A 23,359-nucleotide genomic window follows, 5' to 3' on the forward strand; every position below is an offset into this window, starting at 1 on the left:
CCGCCGCTCCGTGGGGTCGAGCGGCTTCATGCAAAGCCCCGGCCCTGCGCAGACAGGCCCCCGCCTCGCGAAGCCCCGGCGGGCGCGCGGCCGGAGCCCCGGCGGCCCGAGCTGGGCTGGCGGCGACGCGAGCCCCGGGCCCTCGCACCAGTTGCGCCTCGGGCTCTGCGGGCGGCGGGGTGGGAGCTCGCCGCGCGCTCGCGCTCGGAAAGGCACGCCGGGCTCCCCTCCCCGCGCGCCCCTCCCTGCCCACCCTCCGGCCGCGCGGACGCGGTGGCCGCCGCGGCGAGAGCTCCCCCTCCCTGCGGCTCTGCTCAGTCGCCTCCAGAATGGAGCGCCCCTCCCGAGCGGGGCGCTAAGGCAAACGCGCGCCCGCGGGGGTTTCCCGCGTCCCCAGGCGCCCCAAAGCGGCCGGCCATGACGCGGCCCCGGGACCGCAGCTGTCGCGCGCCGCCGCTTTGCAGCCTCCCTCCCAGAAACGGAATGGTCTTTCTCTCCGCGTTCAATTCAGCGCGATCGGGGTCCGCAGCGCCAGCGCCGAGACACGCGGTGTCTCCGGCTCGCGCACGCACTCACACTCACACACTCGCACACACTCGCGCGCCCGCACCCCCACGCCCTCCTTGCTCCGGCTCCTATTACCTCATCTTCGCCCGCATCCTCAGCTGTCCGTCAAGGATGCGGAGCCACGCCCCCGGCGGCCCGGGCCCCGGAGGGGGGCGCCCGCGGCTCACACGCCCCCTGCTGGCCCGGGGCGACGCGTGCGGGTCAGTGGCCACGCACGGCCGCTCGCCTCTAACCTCTGCTCCTGAGACCCGGTGCAAAGGGTTGCAGCGATTTGGAGGGTGATGGGTTTATATCGTCCGCCTAGAGGGCAAATGTGTTTTTTTTCTGGTCTGCTTCAACGTTACTGTAGTCCGGGAGATACAGGCTAAATTGAGTTATTCTGCAGGGTTTCTGTGACCAAAATATTGGGAGAGTAGGACAGACACGAGCTAGACTTGGCTATTTTCGTCATCGCTCGTTAATATGAAAAATAACCTAGAAGGGCAGATTAACATCAGGATTTCACGGTAATTTTGCCAGAGAACGCAAACTTCGTTTTGCTGAGGTGGCTGGCGACCGCATACATGAATTCATATGATCAGGAAGATCCAGGATACGATACAGAAATAAAAACAGTTTGTGTTAGGGGCTGGGATTATGAATCTCTTTGAAACAACCATTTTCTTTCATAAAGTCATGAACTTTGTCTTTTGTTTCGGAAGATTTGCTTTCCCTCTCTTGCTCCCTCTTGAATTACAGCCACCTGTTCTATCGTTAGCATTTTCCATTTCTTCTTCATCCTTCTTCCCTCGTCTCCCTGTTCACAGGGTTCTAGATAAGAAGCAAAAGGAAAAACAATCGTATATGTTCTTCGTCCAGCCTCCAAAAAGCTCTAGGATGGCTGCCTCTGAGCTTCACTCTTGATGATGCCCCCGCGCCAAAATCTCCCTAGGATGACTTCTGGAGATCCGGTTAGTCTCTCCCTAAGGCCACTCTCCCAATCCAACTCAGTCAACACCTTCATTAAGACATCAAATTTCAGGGTTTCAAGGACGAAAGAGAAAGGAGTAAAGGATATCTCAATTTATCCTACCATGAGCCATTGTATTCCCATTTTACAAATGAGACTTAGGACATTTGAGGATTTTGACCCAGTTTACCTATATAGCCAGAAGGGAAACTGGTATTCAAAACTTAGTTGGACTAAAAAAAAAAAAAAGAAAGAAAGAAAGAAAGAAAAGAAAAAGACAAAGAAAAAAAGCCTATTCCATCATACATGTTATGTGACAAGGGGTAGTATAGTAAGAATCAAGGTATGTGGCAAATAAATAAATAAATAAATAAATAAATAAAAGTGCCTCAATGTGAAAGAAGGGAAGGGGGAGAACACGAGGATAGGGTGTTCTGGAAGAACAAAAGCAGAGGTGAAGTAAGAGGAACCTAAAGCTTTGTTGAGCTATTTTTATTTCCAATCATAAGACCAAGAGTTCGAAGACCCTGGAAACTTCCTTGTGGTCTGGGTAAGTATGGATCCAGAAACTGTCAGTAATGATTTAAGAGAATGCTGAAAGTACCGGGGAGAAAACAGCACCTGACCAGCCCAACCAGGCATTCTCAAGTGGAAAAAGCCCAAACCAGAGAAGAGGGCTATCACCAAATGTTAGACCGGCCGTTTGAAAGATGAAAGGTTGTTTGAAAGATGAATAGGAAGTAGGAAGACACTTGCTCTTACCTATGTCCAGCTTGATCCTGTATCTGGTCTTCTTGTGTCTGTACAACAGGACAAAAAATGCCTGATGACATAAGAGAGGGTTTGTACGTAGCCTGATTCATGTGTAAGAGGAAGCCAAGATATAGATCAGTTGACGTTAGTAATCAATTACAGTTGTGTATTTTTGATAAGCTACACCCATAAGTGGCATAATAATCTCTAACCAAGTGAGGTGCCTAATTTGTGATTTGGAAGATGGCAGGTATAATAAAACCTCACCAATTGAGACTGATTGGGTGAAGCCAGTCTGAATTGTTCAAAGGTTTAATTTGATGATACTTCAAAAAAAAAAAAAATGCCATCATCACTTGACACAAAGGTTCAAGGGAAAAGACATACTCCTTGTCTGTGGCATGTTCAGAGGCAAAGTCGTTCTTTTTTCCAGTTACCTATTGCTCTGTATCAAACATCCTAAAATTAGTGGCTGAAAACGGCAACAAGGATTTATGTTGCACGTGAATCTGCAGCTTGGCAAAGGCTCGATGAGGACAGCTAGTGTCTGCTCCGGGAGGGTGAAGGATGGCTGGGGGCTGAAATCACGTGCAGGCTTGTTCATTCACTTCTCTAGCGTTTGATGCTGGCTGTCAGCTGGGAACTCAGGTAGGGCTATCCGCCCACGCACCTACAAGTGGACTAGGTTGCTGATTGGCTTCTTCACAGCATGGAGGTTCGGTTCCAAATGCGTGTGACCCAACAGAAAGAGTCAGACAGAAGCTGCATCGCCTTCTCTTTAAATTACGTTTTTTATTTTTAAATAATTGTAGGTTCACAGGTAGTTGTAAGAATCCAGAGAGATCTCCTGTACCCTTTCCCCCATGTTTCCCAATGGTAACAGCTTATAAAACTATACTTGCAAAAGTATTGTACAGTATCACTACTGACATTAACACAGTCAAAATAAGGAATAATTGTGATTCTGCTCCTTTATTGATACAACAGCACTGTATCATATATCATACAAGATACACTTTGTATACAACTGTAAACAACACACATTTCTATTACCACAGGTTCCACGATGTGGTCCTTTTATAGCCATAACCGATCCTTCCCCTCCCATCCTCTCCTTAACCCCTAGAAATCACTAATAGATTCTCCATATCTATAATTTTGTCATTTCAGGAATGTTATATAAATGGAATCATAGACTACGTAACCTTTGGGGACTAGCTTTTTCTACTCAGTGTGATTCTCTAAAGATTCATCCAGGTTGTTGTGTATACCAAGAGTTTGTTCCTTGTATTCCACAGTACAAATGTACTGTATTGCCCACCCACTGCAGGACATAGAGTTGTTTCTAGTTTGGGCTTTTACAAATATAGCTGCTGTGAGCATTCATATACCAGTTTTTGCATGAATGTAAAGTTTCCTTTTCTTTGTGATAAATGCCCAGGAGTACAATTGTAAGGTCATACGTTTAGGGTTTTTTGGCATCTATATATCCTTTTTTTTTTTTTTATTCTTTAAAACTTTTTTTTTCATGTTTATTTATTTTGAGAGACAGAGTGTGAGTGAGCGAGGGGCAGAGAGGAGGGAGACACAGAATCCAAAGCAGGCTTCCAGCTCCGAACTGTCTGCACAGAGCCTGACAGGGGGCTTGAATTCACCAAGAGATTATGACCTGAGCTGAAGCCAGATGCTTAACTGACTGAGCCACCCAGGTGCCCTTCCTCCTTTCTGATCTTTATGCTTTTTATTTCCCTTTCTTGCCATAGAATAATTCTTAGAATTTCCAGTGCTGTGTTGAATATGGTAGGGAGAATGGGCATTCTTGCCTTGTTCCTGATCATAGGGAGATAGCATTTAGTCTTTCATCATTAAATGTATCAGCTATAGTTGCTTATTTCAAATGTTATTTACCAAGTTCTTCTATTCCTAATTTTCTGAGACTTTTTTTGTCATGAACATTTATTTTTACCAAATGCTTTTTCTGCATCAATTGGTATGATCATGTGATTTGTCTTCCTTAGTCTGTTAATATGGAAGATTGCATTGATTGATTTTCAAATAATGAACCAGATTTATATCCCTGAAATAAACTCCACTGAGTCATCAGGAGTAATTTTTAAAAATATTGCTGGATTCTAATTGTTAATAGTTTGAGGCTTTGGAGGTATAAAATTATGAAAGATATTGGTTTGTACTTCTCTCTCTCTCTCTACTATCTTTATATGGTTTTGGTATCAAAATAATACTAGCTTTATGAAATGAACTCTCTCTTATTTTCCAGAAAATATTTTGTAGTATTGATGTTAATTCTTCTTTAAATATTTGGTAGAATTCTCCAGTTTATTAGTGAACAGTATTATGTTTTAAATTTCAAATTTCAATTTGTATAAGATAAGAAAGCAGTTGACTTCTGTATAGTAACTGTGTGCCTTGCAACCTGTTACAATTTCTTATTCCTTCCAGGAGGTTTGCTGTTGTTGATTCTTTGGAATTTTACACATAGTACATAGATAATCATGTCATCTGTGAATAAAGATAATGTTATATCTTTCTTCTTAATTAGTATCACTTTTGCACCTTTTTTTTTTTTTTTTTTTTTTGTCAAATTGCATTAGCTAGGATTTTCATTATGATAATAAATAGGTGAGAGCAGACATCCTTGCCTTGTTTCTGATCCTAGCGGGGAAGCATCCAGTTTCTCACCATGAAGTATGATATTAGCTGTAGGTTTTGTAGATGTTCTTTATCAACCTGCGGAAGTTCTCCTCTATTCCTAGTTTGCTGAGAGTTTTTATAAGTGGGTGTTGGAATTTGTCGAATGCTTTTTCTGCATCTGTTGATATAATCATGTCACTTTTATTCTTTACCCTGCTCATGTGTCCTTACATCAATAAATTATATCAAATAATTTTTTAAGGTTGAATCAGCCTTGGATGCCTAGAATAAATCCCCTCTGCTGATTTTAATCTGTATTTTTTTTCACTGTAAGAAACCAAAACCATGAACATAAGTTTTCTGACTTCTGTGAATCTTTTATAAAATTACTGAACCTGAAGGCAGTCTTTGAGACCTCCTGAACTTGTGCCCTGTAACAGTTTTGGCCAACAGGGAGCTCAGAAGCTAAAATGGCCAATTAGAGATGGCCCACCTTTGCCCTTTGCCATGTAATTTAACATACTCACAGGGTCCAGGAATTAAAATGTGGATGTCTCTGTACGGATGCTGTCCACATTGTCCATGTGACTCACTCGTGATCTTTTGTCCTGCTCATACTCAGTCCTGGGTGCATCACTTCTATAAGAGACAGTGTCTTATAAGAGACAGTGTTTGGTTGCAGCCGACATTGTGACTTCAGAAATCTGAGAGAACCCACCACATAATGGGCAGTTTTCTGGATGCATGGTCACCTGATATCTCAAGATCGGGTGTTCCATCGTTAATGGGGGCCAGTAACACACCAGGATTTGCTATGCAAAAGGCATACGATTTTGCACTGCACATGGCATGATATGGCTTCAGAACCCCAGGAGTCTGCATTGTGATTCTCCCACTTGGGTTTGCCATAAACGCCACATGGTATCTTTTTATTTATTTTTTTTATTTTTTATTTTTTTTTCAATATATGAAATTTATTGTCAAATTGGTTTCCCTACAACAGCCAGTGCTCATCCCAAAAGGTGCCCTCCTCAATACCCATCACCCACCTCCCCTCCCTCCCACCCCGCATCAACCCTCAGTTTGTTCTCAGTTTTTAAGAGTCTCTTATGCTTTGGCTCTCTCCCACTCTGACCTCTCTTTTTTTTTTTTTTTTTTCCTTCCCCTCCTCCATGGGTTTCTGTTAAGTTACATGGTATCTTTTTAAAAAGTGTTTAATTATTTATTTAGAGAGAGAGTGCATTCGAGTAAGAGTGGGGGAGGGGCAGAGGGAGAGGGAGAGAAAGAATCCTAGGTAGGCTCCACGCTGAGCGTGGTCGATCCCATGACCGTGAGGTCACGACCTGAGCTGATATCAAGAGCTGGATGGCTAACCGATTGAACCGTCCAGGCACTCCGACTCCACATGGTATCTTTGCCCTCATCTGACACTTGTGATATAGAGTCAGCCAGGAGGATGCACCATCCAAGTGACAGCACTGTTTTCCTTTGTTTGCTTTTGTTTCGTTTTTCCATAACCAGAGTCTACAGAACCTTTATTTATTTATTTATCTATCTATCTATCTATTTATTTATTTATTTAGAGAGCACATGAGAGCAAGAGCAGGGGAGGGACAGACTGAGAAGGAGAGAGAGAATCCTAAGCAGACTCCATGCTGTCAGTAAGGATCCCGACGCAGGGGATCAAACTTTGAGGGCTCAAACTCACAAACCCTGAGATCATGACTTGAGCTGAAACCAAGAGTCGGGGCACTTAACCGACCAAGCCACCTTATTTATTTTTTTTAAAGTAATCTCTACATCCAACGTGGGGCTTGAACCCACAACCCCAAGATCAAGAGTCATACACTCTACTGAATGAGCCAGCCAGGAGCCCCTGCAGAACCTTTTTGTAATCTGAGCCTGATTTAAAGCCGGCACCTGTCACCCTATAAATGGGCTAAAGCAGTATACCCAGGTATGGACTATGCTACCTTCAGAAACCAAAGAGGCAGTGTATCTCCTTCTTCATAGTGAGGCACACAGGATTCAACAGTTTATCTCTTACTTTGGGTGAGATGTCCTGGCACATCCCTGATTTAGTGGGCTGCTGATTCTTCATAGAGTCGATCTCCGTTGGCTACTTGTCGCTCCTCTGGCCTGATTAGCATGATGTCATTGACAGAGTGGATTGATGTGATGGTCAGCAGGACACACAAATAGTCCAGACTTTTCCTATCTATATTGTATCAAACAGAGTGCTAATATAGTCTGGGGCAAAACTGAAAAAACATGCCATTGTCTAGTCCATGTGAGTTGAACGGCTTATGATGCCCTTTTCTGATAGTGGCACAAAAGAGCACATTAATCCAGTCAATGGCCGAATACCATGTTCTTGGGGCAGTGCTGATTTACTCTGGCAAAGATACCACATGTGGCACTGTGGTGCCTACCACTCACTCGGTTTGACTTGGCAGCTGTCAACTGCTGTCCTTCAGACTCACTAGCTTCCCACAGGGGTCAACTGATAAATTAAACGTATGTATGATAAAGGCCTTTATTTCTATATTCTTCAGATCCTTAAGGGTCACATTTATTTATTTATTTACTTACTTATTTAATTTTTTTTTTATTTGAGAGAGAGAGAGAGGGAGGGAGCACGACCTGGGAAGAGGGGCAGAGGGAAAGAAAGAGAGAATCCTAAGCAGGCTCCATGTTCAGTGTGGAGCCCAACGCGGGCTGGATCCCACCACCCTGGGATCATGACCTGAGCCGAATTCAAGAGTCAGCCGCTCAACCGACCGAGCCACCCAGGGTCCCCACACACTAATTTATTTTCATGCCCCCTATACATCAATGAAAAATGGGGACAGGGTTCTCTAAAAACTTATAGTGCTGATGAGGTACAAGTTGGACTTCAGGATTTGATACGGGACACAGCACTAGTAAACATCCCTAGCTGCTGGCTGGGACACTCGGAGAACGTTCTGGAAGTGGTGCACACCAGAGGTAGACAGCCTTCTGTGACTCGGTCTGCAGTCACTTTTGTCCCTGACCACGTTTAGATGATCTGATTGCATTCTGTCAGAAGCTAGGGAGACCCCCTGGAGGAAAACAATAAAATCCAGGTGATACATAGGTGATAATGCAATTTCTACTTTTTCATGTAAAATGCAAGGATGATGCCTAAGCCAGGCCGGCTAAGCTCCTGAATATACATACCATTAGTATTTGACTTCCAAGGCCTTTGGATCCTTCCTTTGTTAGTAAATGAGTCTGAGTGGAACTGCCTTAAAAAGGAGATGCCAGATGAAAAAGACCTCCTGACTCCTGAGGTCAGTTTCCACACAGGTTGGTTTAGCAACAGGTCAATGGCAGCCTTTGTTTAGAAGGGGTGCGCTAGTGGCTGCGTCCAGCAGGTGGCGACGTTGTATCAGGAAGTGGCTTTTCTGAATGCTCCAGTTGCCTGTTTTTAACCCAAATTGGGATTTTCTTTTCTTCTTTGGAAGTTTTATATTATTTTTGCTGGAATATTCGGAGGGGACAGGGAAGTGGCTTGGGGACAGGCTATATGTCCAACACGAAGCAGTTCCTTAACAGGAGAATCTTCCGTGGCACTTCGGAGATGGGAAGTCCATCATTCCACAACATATCAACTCTACAACAGCAATCATTGAATCCACCCAAAGTAACCATCCACAGGATCACTTCAGCTTTCCTTCCCCACCTCAATCTTGCCTAAACCCCATTACTTGAATTAGAGTGCCTTTCTTCCCACACAAGTGCAATGAAAAGCAAAGGTTCCATCCAGGAGCCCAGGGAAGCTCAGGGTGGTGATCGGGGGTCAGGCTAGGGAGGATGGGGAAGGAGGAGAGAACGAACAGCTGTCAGTCTTTTTCCCTTCTTTCTTCTCACACCAAAGTCAGCACCTAAACCCTGGAGCTAGGTCCTCTCCCTGTACCTCTCAGTGCCTGATGAGCATCAAGGCCCAGGGACCACTTTCTGCCCCTACGCAAGCTGCCTGAGCTCCACCAATCAGTCCTTGGGGCCTTTAATCACTCCTGTGCCCAGAACCTTTTCCTCTTCTGGGACAGGGTAGTTTGGTGATTTGGGCACCTGAGTTCAACAGGGCCATAAATTTGGGTGCTCCCTCCCGGATTCACACACGTGTATATGGACTTTGGTCCCCCTTGGGGGCAGGGTGAGCTCAGCTCCATCTCCAATGATTTCTCCAAAATCAGCTGAGGTTTTGGTAGAGAGGAAAAGCATCAGGGGTGAGGAGGGAGAGGAGAGTCACTATATGCTTCTAAATTTGTTTTCAGTAGCTGCCGGTGATTTGGGTGGACCAAATAAACTTTTAATGTGTTAGTTGTTCCCGAAGCTAGTTGCAGTGAGCATCCTGGACAGAGTCCGGGGGTTGAGTGGACGCAGTGAAGGAACCGGAGAGACCTGGGGGCTGGCAAACACGTGACAAAGTCGGCCCCTGCTGGGTAAGGAGTGAGGGAGGTGACGGCAAAAGAGACAGGGCTCTGAAATGGGCTGCAGCCTGGAGGGAAACTGATCGGCTTGATGCTTCTTTCCCCTCATTCCTTTGGCCCACCACCCCAACTGTCCCATCCGGGGCTTTTCAGATCAGCACGTCTTCCTTTCCTTCTTCTCCTCCACCTCCTGCTCCTCCTTTTTTGCCCCACACAGCCTTCTTTCTGGTGTACATGAAACCTCTCTCTCCTTTCCCTTATATGGACCTCATTGGTTTTCCAGTCCACCCTAAATCCAGGATGGTCTCACCTAGAGATCCTAAAGTTACCAGCAGTTAGGAGTTGGACATATCTTTTTGGGAAACACAGTTCAAGCCACTCCAGCTTCTTTTTCTGTGATGTCACTTAAATATCAATATATTTCTTCCCACAAAAGAGTCCTGGTTCATATTTCCCTATGTTTCTGGTCTCCTCTCTCAATTTCAGAAGTTCAGAGCTCATAAGTACTATGAGGATAATTCAGTGGCATTATTCTGCTGACAGAATCTAGACTGATACTAAAGGTACATACAGGGGCACCTGGGTAGCTCAGTTGGTTAGGCATCCAACTTTGGCTCAGGTAATGATCTCATGATCTCACGGTTGGGGAGTTCCAGCACTGCGTGGGGCTCTGTGCAGCCTGGAGCCTGCTTGGGATTCTGTGTCTCCTCTCTGTGCCCCTCCCCCACTCTTGCTGTCTCTCTCTCTCTCAAAAATAAACACTAATTTTTTTTTTAATTAAAAAAAACTGGTAACACAAAATGCTAGTGAGGATGTGAAGTGATGTGAACTTGCATTCACTGCTGGTGGGAATGCCAAACGGTCCGGCCACATTGGAAGATAGTTTGGCAGATACTTACAAAGTTAAACATAATTTTACCATACAGTCCAGCAATCACACTCTGAAGTATTTACCCAATGGAGTTGAGAACTTATGTTCACACAAACATCTGTACACAAATACTTATAGCAGCTTTATTCATATACACCAAACACTGAAGCAAAAGATATCTTTCAAAAGGTGAATGAATACACAAACTGTGGTATATCCATAGAACAGAATATTATCCAGTGGCAAAAAAAATAAATGAGCTATCAAGCCACGAAAAGATGCAGACGAACCTTAGTGGAATATTGTTCAGTGCAAGAAGTCAAGCTGAAAAGGCTACATACTATCTGATTCCACTTAAGTGACATTCTGGCAAAGGCAAAACTATAAAGACAGTAAAAGGATCAGTGATCACCACTGGTTCAGGGGAGTGGCAGGGTTGAGCAGCTGAAGCAGAGGGGACTTTTAGGCTGCTAAAATGATTCCGTATAATATCATAATGCTGGATACATGACATTATGCACTTGTTAAGACCCACAGAACATACAGCATGAAGAGTGAACCTTAATGTATGCAAATTTTAAAAGTCACTTAGGTTGAGAGATGAAAGGAAAGAATGGAGACTTTGACAAGAGAATCTAACTGCACTACAAATGTACAAAAACACCTCACTGAAGGGCGTGGCAGGAAAGGTGCTGACCCCAGGAACTTTGGAAGTGAGTCTGTAAGACTAAACACACACTGTACTCATTTTTTCCTGTCCTGCTGCAGGTGAACAACTCTGATACTGCTATGCATGAAAACTGAATTAAGCAATTAAGTAAATGGGTGGGGGATGGTAGGAGCCACGTTTCTCACTGTTGGACTAGGACTTCATAGATGACCAAGGCAGGAGGCAAAAATGATCCAAGTGGTACTGGAGTTGGAGACATCGGTAAGAATGTTTAACTTACTGCACATACAGGCAGTTACATATAGAAATGTTTGTAGAAAGGCACCTGGGGGGCTCAGTTGGTTGAGCATCTGACTTTGGCTCAGGTCATGATCTCACAGGGCATGAGTTCGAGCCCCACATCGGGCTCTGTGCTGACAACTCAGAGCCTGGAGCCTGCTTCAGATTCTGTGTCTCCTTCTCTCTCTGTGTCCCTCCCCAACTCATACTCTGTCTCTTTCTCTCAAAAATGAATAAACATTAAAAAAAATTTTTTTAAAGAAATGTTTGTAGATATGCATATATGCAGTGGTTCCTCCCACCCCTCATCTGCAGGGTATATATCCCACGATCCCCTAGGGGACGGTACCAAACCCTATATAGGTAAGCTTTTTCCTGTACACACCTACCTATGATAAAGTTTAATTTATAAATTAGGCACAGTAAGAGATTAACAATAACTGATAATAAAATAGAACAATTATAATAATGTACTATAATAAAAGCTATGTAAATATTGTCTACCTTTCAAAATACCTTATTGTACTGTACTCTTCCCTCTTCTCGTTATGATGATGTAAAGTGCCTACCTGACGAGACGAAGGGAGGTGGATGGCATAGGCATTGTGATGCAGCATTAGGCTACCATTGACCTTCTGGCAATAAGTCAGAAGGAAGATCATTGGCTTCTTGACTGCCGTTGACCCCAGGTAACTGAAGCCCCAGAAAGTGAAACCAAGAATAAGCTGGGGAGGCTGACTATACAGGAGTTAATACACACACGTATTCCTTTGCTTTGTCTGCTGAGCGGGCGTAGAAGAAATAATACCCCACTCGCAAAAGCATACCTAGTGCCCAGATGTTGATTTCAAATACACTTCTCCAATAAAAGTAACCAAAGGCTCCTAGAAATGGCTGATGATGCAACTGGGTCAGGTAATACACAAGAGGAGCCTAGAGCATCTCGTAGGACCACAACATAAGAAAGTGCTTAGAAAAACCAGGAAACAAACACAACACACTCTTGGGAATATGTCAAAGAGGGCACCAGAGCCAAATGAAAGTGCTCCCAATGACCAAAGCAGGAACAATCTGAGAAATACAACAAAGTAATTTGGATTATAACTCAACATGTATCTATGAGTCCACACTGGTACAATAAATAGGAAAGAAGAAGCAAATCTCCCATGCTGAATAAATTATGTAGAGACTCCAGGAGTTCCCTACATAAGGAAGAGAAGAAGGATGCCCCACTCCTTAGGTGTGGGCTGTGAATAAAACTTCCTTCCAAAAAGTACATTATAGAAAGGAGGGGAAAGGAGTAAATTTACAGTAGAGAAACCTGATAAACATTATCTTGGCCAGGGTATCAAAGGCAACACCAAATCATAACTCAGGTGGATACTATGTACCCTTGATACAATATAGTGAAAAAGTACTTTGCCCCACTGGTTTTACTCTCCAAACCCCACAACCACAGTCTAATTACCAGACAAATTCCAATAGAAGGACATCCCACAAAAATACCTGACCAGTACTCTTACTAACTGTCAAGGTCACTGGTCAAAGCCTGAGAACCTGCAACAGCCACAAGGAAGGAGCCTTAGGAGACATAACAACTAAATGCAACACACATACGATCCTAAAACAAAAAAGGTCATTAGGTAAAAACTAAGGGCATACGAATAAAGTAATATGATCTTTCAGATAGTCTCTTTGCCCTAATAGCCTATAAAAAGAGTGGATATTACCCTGTGAGTTTCAGAACACATATATCCTGAGTTGCAGTAATACGAGGATTTTGGAAATTCTAAAGATTTTGTTTGAAATTATTTCCAATCAAGCATTTAGTTCCTTAATTAAGATTAACAGTAGCCCTAAGTTGTGCTACTGACGGACCCACACGTTTTCTAAGCACTTACTTGCCTCTTCCAGACACTGGGGATAATGAGATGAACACTCATAATGAATGTCCTTCCTTCAAGCAACTGAACTTACAGGAAGACACAGAAATGGGGGGAAAAACCCCACAGCAGTTACACTAGAGTTAGTGTCATAATCTCATCGTCGTTCATGTTACTTGACTTTAAAATAGGGATAATGGCCCACCTGTTAGGATTAGTCTTCACGTGCTTAGAAAAGTGGTTAAAGCTTAAACAAACTTAAAGCTAGTAAACAAACTTAATTCTCACCATCCTCAATCCTCATCGCTCACCATTTCTACATCTTGCGGACTTATGCATACTTCTGTATACCACTGTCTGTGTTTTTCCTTAATATCAAGGAGGATGGATTCCAGAGTAGAGCCAAATTCAATGACATGAGATGATAACCCAATTTCGTTATCACAAGTGAAGCCAGCAGTATGCATGGCCACCAATGAACCTTCTGAATCAAGCACTGGGGAGCCAGAAGCCCCAAAGTAAAAAGAGGTGTCATAGGTAATCACATCAGGGCTGTGAGCTATTTCCTCGAAGGTTCTTCGAGTGCACATATGGATGTATTGCATCCCATAATTGCAACCCTCTCCCTTTCCAGCCTGAAGATATTCCTCATATTTCTTTTTTCGCTGACCCTGAGAGATCACTGTACAAGCATCACTAGACTTTTCCTCTCCATTTGGATGGCCAATGATGTATATCAACCCGGTAGGTGGTGCACGAGCAATTCTACTATAGAGTCCCAAAGGTACTTGTTGTCCATTTGCCTTCAGTTTCAGAACAGCATAATCAAGGGTGGCATCAGATATCTCAAACCACGGTTCAAGGAAAAAGCAGTTCTCATCTTTCTCAGGGAAGCTGTTATAACGAAATGTCACCCTTGCGCATTGACCAATCATGTCTGCCCACTTACTTGGCTCTATTCCTTCCCCCATAAAGTCACTTACTACGTGTCGACAGGTGAAAATGAACAACTCTTTGAAAACATAGCAGGTGGCACAACCCTTATTTCCATTGTTGTCCCATGACAGGTACCCCACTGAGTTACCGACAAGAGAAAGAAAGTTGTGCACTCTGATCGGGGTGGAGTTTCTCGTCATTTTCCCAAACTTTACTTTAAGTAATTTAAATAATGAGGTTTTGCTCTTTTTACTTTTCATTTCTTTCTTGAAGTTTTCTCTGATTTTTTCGCTTTCTCTTTTCAAACTGGGGTACTGATCCACAATTTCTTCTCTCAGCACACTGGTGTTTCCTTTCTCTGATTCCGACTTTTGAGCGGCTACTGCCCTGGAGCTCATTCCTTTCTCTACCTCAACCTCAAAGAGCTTGCCTTCCAGGTCGTCCACGGTCTGTGTGCTTTCTAGAATGGAGTCCAGGTTTCTGATGAGCCTCCAATCCTCTTTCTCCAGAAAGGAGAGAAACCTGCCGTCCTTGCACAGAGCATCCTTGATGGTTTCTCCTCTGAAAGCATAGACGCAGAGTTTGCACCCTTCTTTGTGAAGCTGCCTGCGTTTGACGATCCTTTTCTTTCTCTTCCCGATTGCGTGAATATAAAATTTGACACAGTCAGCGGATGCCTTTTCATGCCGGCCAAATACCTGGTTCCCTTCTTTCTGCTTACTTCTACTTCGGACAAATGTGATTTGTACATGGCAGCTCTCGGGGAAACAACTGAGGGGCATTCCAAGATTTATGTACCCTTCAATTCCTTCTTTGCCAACCGCCAGCATTTCTTTGCCCTGCTGAGTTTCTATCTCCTCCTTGACAGCCTTGAGAGTGTTGAGGGCCGCATAGAAGCTCTTCTCTTCACTATGTGTGAGCTTGTGTTTCCTGGGGTTTACAGCCAAGGTAATGTAAATTGTCTTGTTGGGGGGCACAGTCTGGTTTTTGGGTCCTAGTGCCTGGATGTTAGTTATATCTTTTGGACCTTTTTTAGAGCCCCTCTTCATTGGAGAAATACTGGAATGACTCTCTTGTTCTTTATTGACCTAAAAATAAATGTGAAATATTTTAAAACTCTGATTACAACCTTACACAAGGAGGGTTAATCAAATAGCAGAAATTTAATGAAAAATTAAGAGCATTTGATTTCTGTATCTAAACGATACGTGTTCTATGCATCGGGGCCTAGGGGTCAACAGACACAAGTTTATATGGCAGCAATGCCATTTACTGATAATGGGAATGACAATGGCAGGATTGTTGTAAAGATTCAATGTAATGTCATGTGTGACAATACCTAACACAATGACCAGCACATTAATGCGTTAGCTTTCATTTTCCTTTCGTGATGCTGCTAATATTCTGGATCAGGAAAAAAAAAAAAAAAGGAACATAAGGTAATATAACTTTACTCTCCACATAACATACAAACTCTCAAAGACCATCTCTTCAGCCCCATCCTGTCGGAAACATCCTTGTCACACACCCTATGGGGACAGTGTAATGGATTTCCAAAGATTCCTGGGCAGATACAGACATTTTCAAAGAGGGAACAATGGGGTGCCTGGGTGGCTCAGTTGGTTAAGTGTCCAACTCTTGATCTGAGCTCAGGTCTTGATCTCACAGTTTTGAGGTCGAGCTGTGCGTTGGTGTGGAGCCTACTTAAAAATTTTTTTAAAAATATAAAAAAGAGGGGCATCTGGGTGGCTCAGTTAAGTGTCCGACTTTGGCTCAAGTCATGGTTTCACAGGTCATGAATTCGAGTCCTGCACTGGATTCTGCTGTCAGCACTGAGTCTGCTTCAGATCCTCTGTCCCCCTCTCTCTGCCCCTCTCTAGCTCACACACTCTTTTTTTCTCTCTCAAAAAGAAACATTTAAAAAATAAATAAATAGGGGCGCCTGGGTGGCACAGTCGGTTAAGCGTCCGACTTCAGCCAGGTCACGATCTCGCGGTCCGTGAGTTCGAGCCCCGCGTCAGGCTCTGGGCTGATGGCTCGGAGCCTGGAGCCTGTTTCCGATTCTGTGTCTCCCTCTCTCTCTGCCCCTCCCCCGTTCATGCTCTGTCTCTCTCTGTCCCAAAAATAAAAAAATAAAAAATAAAAATAAATAAATAAATAAATAAATAAAATAAAAAATTTAAGAAAGGGAACTGGGTAGTATGTGGCTATTAGCTCACTCTGTCATGAAGTAGAACCAAAAGAAACATAACTAGGCTTGTCTTGGCTTCCCTAGATATTTGGATATTCTAGCTACAACCAGGATAAAAGAAAACAAATGAAAGCTTTTATGTTGCATCCCCAAATTCTCAAAGTTCTCTTCTTGATAATTTCAAGGAGCATTTCAGACTCAGGATAGGATATGATGGTTTGATATGATCACAGAGCCCTGTTATTAGAAAGAGCCCTGACTTAATGTCAATAAATGTAAGTCCAAGTCTTCACCCCACTTCTGTCTCAAGCAAGAAGTCATTTCTCTCTCCCCATAAACATAATAAAATCCTCCCTCCCTCCCTAACAAGGTTATGATAAGCATTATTATGTTTTACTTTTTTTTTTTTTTTTTTGAGAGAGAGAGAGACCATGCGAGCAAGGGAGAGAGAGAAAGAATCTCAAGCAGGCTCCAGGCCTAGCACGGAGCCCGATGCAGGGCTTGAACTCATGACTGTGAGTTCATGACCTAAGCTGAAATCAAGAGTGGGATGCTCAACTGAGCCACCCAGGTGCCTGGAGGATCATTATTTTAAAATTTGTTTTGTAGACCAGAAAGCACAATATAAATGTAGGTTATTGTTGTGATCAAATACATGAGCCATATTTGGGATAGCATATAGTTTCATGCTATGAAATGGTGTTAATGTTTTTATTCCATAGTTGACTATAATACATGATATTGTACTTTTTGTTGTTGTTGTTCAGGAAGTGTTACAATAGTTTTTACCAAAGGCTGCTTTGATATGGCCAAGATTTATATTAAAACTGGGGTGCCTGGGTGGCTTAATAGGTTGAGCATTTGACTCTTGATTTGGGCTCAAGTCAAGCGTCTGACTCTTGATTTGGGCTCAGGTCACGATCTCAGGGTTCATGAGTTTGAGCCCCACATTAGGCTCCAGGCTAATGGTGCACAACCGGCTTGGGATTCTCTCTCTCTACCTCTCTGTCCCTCCCTCGCTCACTCTCTCTCAAAATAAATAAATAAAATTTAAAAAACTATACTAAAACTAAAAAATAGAACAAATGGATAAGAAAGATTTAAACAAAATTTTTTAATGTTTTATTTACTTTTGAGAGAGAGAGAGAGACAGAGTACGAGCAGGGCAGGGGCAGGGAGAGAGAAGGAGACACAGAATCCGAAGCAGGCTCCAGGCTCTGAGCTGTCAGCACAGAGCTGGACACGGGGCGCGAACCCACAAACCATGAGATCATGACCTGAGCTGAAGTCAGATGCTTAACCGACTGAGCCACCCAGGTGCCCCAAGAAAGATTTTAACTTAATATCCTCAACCTACCATGAGGTAATTTCTTGGAAGAGAGAACTATGGCACCCAGTGTCAAGGAGAGCTGTGTCTCGTATCGGTATATTCCATAAATAGTATTTACAAACATACCTGATGAAAATAGTAATCAATTTTCATATTACGCTTTTCATCAAATGCGATCTTCTGTGATCTGCGCTTTGTAGGGCTCATGGTGGCTTAAAGATGAATCGACAGTTCAGCCAAAACACTAGTTTCCCAAAGGTTCAAGAGTTGTGTCTTCGGAGCTGTGTTCATTGTATAGAGGATAATGTTAACAGGGACCCCACATCCCACGCTTCCCCCGTGGGCTCTAGCACCCTCTCTTCAAAGATGTTAACCTAGCAACAGACCCTTTACCAATGACTATAATCACCTCAACAATACAAGGTCCCTTCTGTAGAGCACCGCACGTTAGATACCACACTAAATACTTTACAAAAATTATCTCTAATTGCCAATCCCCCCAGATACTGTGCAAAGCAGGTATATTTGCTTTTTGCAGATGAGGAACGTATAACTCAGATCAGGCAGGTGACCCTCAAGGCCCTAGAGCTACGTGGCAGAGATGCAATTCAAACGCAGGTATAAATGCCTTACAGAAGGGTAGTTCTGCAGTTTGAGAATGCGGAAGTATGTTCTAGTTCCACTGATGTCAAAATCTGGCCCCCACTTAAGGTGGGGGTAGCACAGGGATGGTGTAATTACAGAGGAATGGATGGAAAAAGGACCATAAAGACAAAATAATCTTGGAATGAGAGTTTACCTGGGAAGAGTCAGGAAGTTTTGTTGCTGCTCGTCTGTTGGTTTTGTTTGTCTGTTTGTTTAAAGAGGTATTTTTCCTTCTATCTTTCTTCTCATGACCCCACAGAAGAGAATGAACAATGTAAATAAAACAGTGCAATTTTCATTAGTAGTAAATAGAACAAAAGCCATAGAGGGCAAAAGCCCTCTGTTTTCAGTATCCCAACATGTACCACGATGCCGGCACGTGGTGAGCTCTCAATACAGACACATTTATAAAGATCCAATGAAGGAATGGAGTCTCCACATGATATGCTACGCCCTATCCTAAGAGCTCTTTATAAATGATCTCATTTAATTCTCCCAACTCTGTGAGATAGGCATTCTTAGTTCTATTTTGTGAATAAAAATCTTGAGCATCCGGAGAGACTAAACTATTTACTCAAGGTTACAAAGCTCCAGCATACTTTTGATTACGAACATTTCAAATAGGAACGACAACAAAAAAAGAGAATAGTATAATGATTGATTTGGGCTCAAGTCAAGCGTCTGACTCTTGATTTGGGCTCAGGTCATGATCTCATATGCCTAGTGATTGTTCATTTTTTGCCAAATTTGCATCATCTTTTTATTTTACTAGATTATTTTACACTTAGATACATCGTGACATTTTATCCCTAATTATCTCTTTCCAGCTCTACAAATGAAGAACTTTTTCTTGTATAATTACAATACTGATTTGTTTAGACCAAGATCCAACTGAGGTACACAAGCCTGTCTTTAATTGTGTCTCTTGGGGTGCCTGGCCGGCTCAGTCGGAAAAGCATGCAACTCAATCTCGGGGTCGTAAGTTCGAGCCCCATGTTGGGTGTAGAGATTACTTAAAAATAAAAACTTAAATAAAACCCAGGGTGCCTGGGTGGCTCAGTTGGTTAAACGTCCAACTTTGGCTCAGGTCACGATCTTGTGGTTTGTGGGTTCCAGCCCAGCATCAGGCTCTGTGCTGCCAGCTCAGCTGGGTTCCTTCTCGTTGTTTAACTTATGCTCTAGCCTGTCTGTTTCTTGTCAAGTGGAAGTTCTCAAAGACTGTGCCCTTAACCATTTCACTGTGGAGCAGGAGCCTGGGCTTCATTCTTTACTGGTAATGAGCTACCCAGGAAACTCCAGCGTCTCTGAGCCTAACTCTCCTATTTGTAAAACGAGGCCATAATTCTAAATGAGGTAAAGAATATGAAGTTGCTGCATCAATGTTAGTTTTTATAAGACCACCTGGATTCAAATATCTGGTTACCACTTACTAGCTGCATGACCTTGGGCCTACTAATTAAGCACTGTCTATCTCATTGTCCACATCTCTAAGACGGGAGAAGTGGTGGAATCTGTCTCTCTGCTTGTGGAGATTAAAAAATACAATTCATATAAAGCCTTTAGAACAGTTCCTGGAACATAACAGGCTGCCCAGTAAATATTACTACTATCACTATTATCAATATCAATATACTTACCACAATTCTTAAACTGCAGAGAACCTGGGGAAACAGAAACAGATACATATCATGGAGCAGTGGGGCTATGTTGTAAGATCCTTGAAGGCAAGAACTTACTGCCCAATAGTTAAGAGAATCTGGGGGTTCAGTGTGCTGTTGAGGATGACCCCAACTGGCAGACTTTGAGACAGGACCCAGGTGATTTAGCAGTGAGTATTATATATGGACCAAAAGAAAAAAATATATATATATCTATATACATATGTGTGCATGCATATATATATATATATATATATATATATATATATATATATAAAGTGGACAGAAAGAAACGTGACTTTTGAACTATACGGGGGTGAACTGGAGCATTCACAGGGGAAAGACACAAGAGGTTAAGAAAACACCCCAATATCCACCTCCTGCCCCCAACATCATTTCCAGTATCCAGCTGGAACCATATTACAGCAAATGTGAAGTGTCGTTAGCTAGCTCTCATACTCCAGCCCGGTCTTAGAGTTGGAGAAGGCTCTGCTGACCTGAACGACTTGCCCAATGTCCTCCAGTAAGGTGATTAAGAAAGACAGGGACATCTCCTGCCCACCCAGAGGCTCTCTCTTGGAATTCTTCCCGCACTCGTTTCTCTCTTTCGCTCTCCCTCGCTCGCCCCATCTTCCTCCCCTCTCCTCCAGCTTCCTCCCCTCCCCATCTCCTCTGTCTCTTCACGAACTCCTCCTCCCCCCTCCCCCTTTACCCTGGAGCAAGTGCACAGATCTGAGCCAGACAAGAAGAGCGATCGATCGGGTCTCGAGGGACCCTAGGCCACCACCCCGCTCCCCGCCCCCTCCCGCACAGGGAGTGACCAGCAGCCGCCACGGAAATAAAAGCCTCCCCCGCGCTCGGCGCGTGGGCGGCTGTGTCCCGCCCAGACCCGCAGGCGCGCGTGCGCTTCCGCTTTCCTGCCCCTCCGCAGGCCTTCGGCACTCGAATCCAGCGCCCTTCCGTGATCGGTGCTTATTGGAGGAAACCAAGGCCTAGGAGCTTCGGCTGGAAGCCCGCCGGGGAGGGGCGCCAGGGATAGCTCGGCGGGCTGTACCCGCGGGAGGCAGGGCTGAGGTTCTAGAACTTTTCCCGCCTTTCGCGACCCGCTGCTCCGCCCACTGCTGGGTTCCTTCCTCTTTTATATCCGCCCGGCTTCTAACAGCCTCTGCCTCTGCCTCCACCCGCCTCTTTCCACCGCCGTCTCTGCGTCTTCGCTTCTTTGGACACCCCGGAAGCGGGCCTGGCTGTTGGGGGTGGGGGCCTCCAGAATAAACTATTAGAAAGCGTGTTTGTCTCAGTCCCTCCTGCCTGTAACGAAACCTTCCGAACTTCATCCCCACTGCCAGTGGAGGGGCCAGACTTAGGGGAGTCAGCGCCTATTCTCTTCCCTATGAACTTTTCTCTGACCCAAGTAAAGCCACAACTGACGGCGCTAGAGACCAATTGTATTGTTAATAAGGCGGATTTTCAAGCGTAGACCTTATAAAGTTTAGGCCAGATAATCACGAGGATTCCTTAAAAGATTTCTTTACTCCCAGGGACAAAATAAACTCAGCCCTTGGGGGGCCTTCAACAAAAAGCAAGCTGGGGCTGAACCTCACGCAAGATCCGCTGTTCTCACCTTTGAGTTCAGAGAGCGCCGGAGAGAAAGTTAATGGGACCTCAGGACTGCACGGATCCGGAGTTGTGGCAGCAGAAACTGACTAGGTGTTTGCTGGGGCTTCCAAAGATGTCAAATGCTGGCTCCCAGAAATCTCAGCAGAACTACCTGTTGATAAGACAAAGCTAAGCTTACTGCTTCTTGAGGTTTTGGGAAGAAATAGCTTCACAGAACTTTGGTAGCATTTCAGAAGGAGGAGAGCAAGGTTGGGCTATTTATTGAGATTTTGACGTCTGGCTTAAATCAGGTCTTTAATGTGGGGAATTGGTTAGGATAGAGTAAGCACTGGGTGACAGTTTAGAATTGGTGGGTAACAAGGCAAGGATTTTCAAGGTTTGGGATGCCAACTGTACTTTGATGATTTCAACTGAAGAGTGCTTGGGTCTTTGAGGAAGTTCCTGGAATAAACAATAAAGATATTTGCAACTTTCATGTCCCTGGGCAAAACGTTGCTGGGAGAGTAAATTTATTTTGATGAAAACAGTAGATAAATCATACTAATGTAGTTGGCAAGCTATGTGAATGTAGAAGGCTTCAGTGCTCTTAATGATGAACACGATGGAGAACATAATCACCATGTGTCACATATTTTACCCTGGAAAGCAGCTCAGCTCACTCAGGAAAACACATTTGACATGGTTTGTTTGTTACACACAGAATTCAGACACGGGGAGGCTGGACTTACTAGAAAACATTTTCATAACGTTAACGTTGGGTCTTATAAAACACATCAGTTTTAAAAATTAGAACATGCTCTCCCCTTGGGCACTGCAGAAGAAATGCACATCTTTTTTTTTTTTTTTATTTTTTTTTTTATTTTTTTTTACGTTTCCAGGGACAAACCTCAGTCCTTTCAGGATATGATACTATCCAGCTGTATGGGTTTTTTATGCCCCATCTTTCCCAGCCTGAAATTTTTCTGTATCGTGTCCCTGTCAGTGAATTTTCTCAAACCTCTAAATCAGCTCCATGACCAAAGGGGTGACTCACCGAATAAAAGAGTTCGTCCCAAATTCCGCCGTCAGTCACCAGTCACTCACAGGAACTTGCGACTTTGGGGTGATCTTTGCCTCCAGCCAGGAATTCCGCCTTCGGGGCAAAAATGGTCTCTGGGCAAGTGGTCTCTGCCCTTCTGGCCAATGAACGAGAGGTCCCGAGTCCCTTTGCTCTCATTGGACGGCAGGTCTCTCACTGCGGAAGCCTATTGGTCGCGCTCTAGCCTCCCCGTGGAGGGCGCGAAAGTGTGTGAACGATGTGCGGCCAATGAGCGTCCGCAAGCCCGGCAGGGGTCTGGGGCGCGGGAGTCTGCGCACCCTCCCTCCGTAAGCGTTCCTAGTCGCGGTGAGCTAGATCTGCCTCACTGCCGTCACTGCCGGCTTCATCCCCCTCCTTTCCCTAGCCCCAAATCCTGGAGACACTCCCTGGGGAGGGGAGGAGGGGCTTAAGAGGGCGCGGGGCGGGAGGCAGGACCCTGGGCGCGAGCCACTGAGGCGGCCCCAGGCCTGTGCGAGGGAACCCACAGTGGAAGTGGGTGGGTGGAAACGCGGCTTCCGGATGCACAGCTGTCCCCTCCTGCATATCCTGTTGGGGGTGGAGGCGGAGGCACTAGCCAGGGTTCTGCAGCTTGTCACAAGCTCCAGCGCGCTGGACGAGCTGCTGGTGGGTGAAGAGGCGGGGGACTTGGGCGGCTCTGGCATTCCCAGCAGAGGGGACAGGTCCCAAGACTATGACAGTCAGGAAGAAGCTGCGAATGGAGTTGGAGTGAACGACTTTGTTGTAAATCAATTCTCTAAACGTCCATCCATCTATATATGCAGGAGTTTACAATCTTGATGCAGAAAACGGTATGGACTTTGGG

The 23,359-nt window shown here is 44.4% G+C and overlaps 1 protein-coding gene across 4 annotated transcripts; it reads right to left on the bottom strand.

Annotated features, from left to right (window-relative positions):
• Positions 1-9,558: 9,558 nt before the first annotated feature.
• On the bottom strand, positions 9,559-22,981 carry FAM111A (FAM111 trypsin like peptidase A). Of its 4 annotated transcripts, none has more exons than XM_049646161.1 (6): positions 22,492-22,981; positions 21,463-21,609; positions 19,821-19,844; positions 18,338-18,424; positions 17,665-17,819; positions 9,559-15,105 (listed from the first exon to the last, which is right to left on the bottom strand). In XM_049646161.1, exons 5-6 carry the CDS (start codon positions 17,743-17,745, stop codon positions 13,375-13,377), a joined length of 1,812 nt encoding a protein of 603 aa, XP_049502118.1. In that variant the 5' UTR covers positions 17,746-17,819; positions 18,338-18,424; positions 19,821-19,844; positions 21,463-21,609; positions 22,492-22,981; the 3' UTR covers positions 9,559-13,374. The 4 variants fall into 4 exon arrangements, with proteins under 4 accessions (XP_049502118.1, XP_049502127.1, XP_049502138.1 ...); XM_049646170.1 differs by having other exon boundaries at positions 18,338-18,427; XM_049646181.1 differs by having other exon boundaries at positions 20,731-21,609.
• Positions 22,982-23,359: the final 378 nt, after the last annotated feature.

Source organism: Panthera uncia, chromosome D1, assembly GCF_023721935.1.
Source record: "Panthera uncia isolate 11264 chromosome D1, Puncia_PCG_1.0, whole genome shotgun sequence".
Classification (NCBI taxonomy): Eukaryota; Metazoa; Chordata; class Mammalia; order Carnivora; family Felidae; genus Panthera; species Panthera uncia.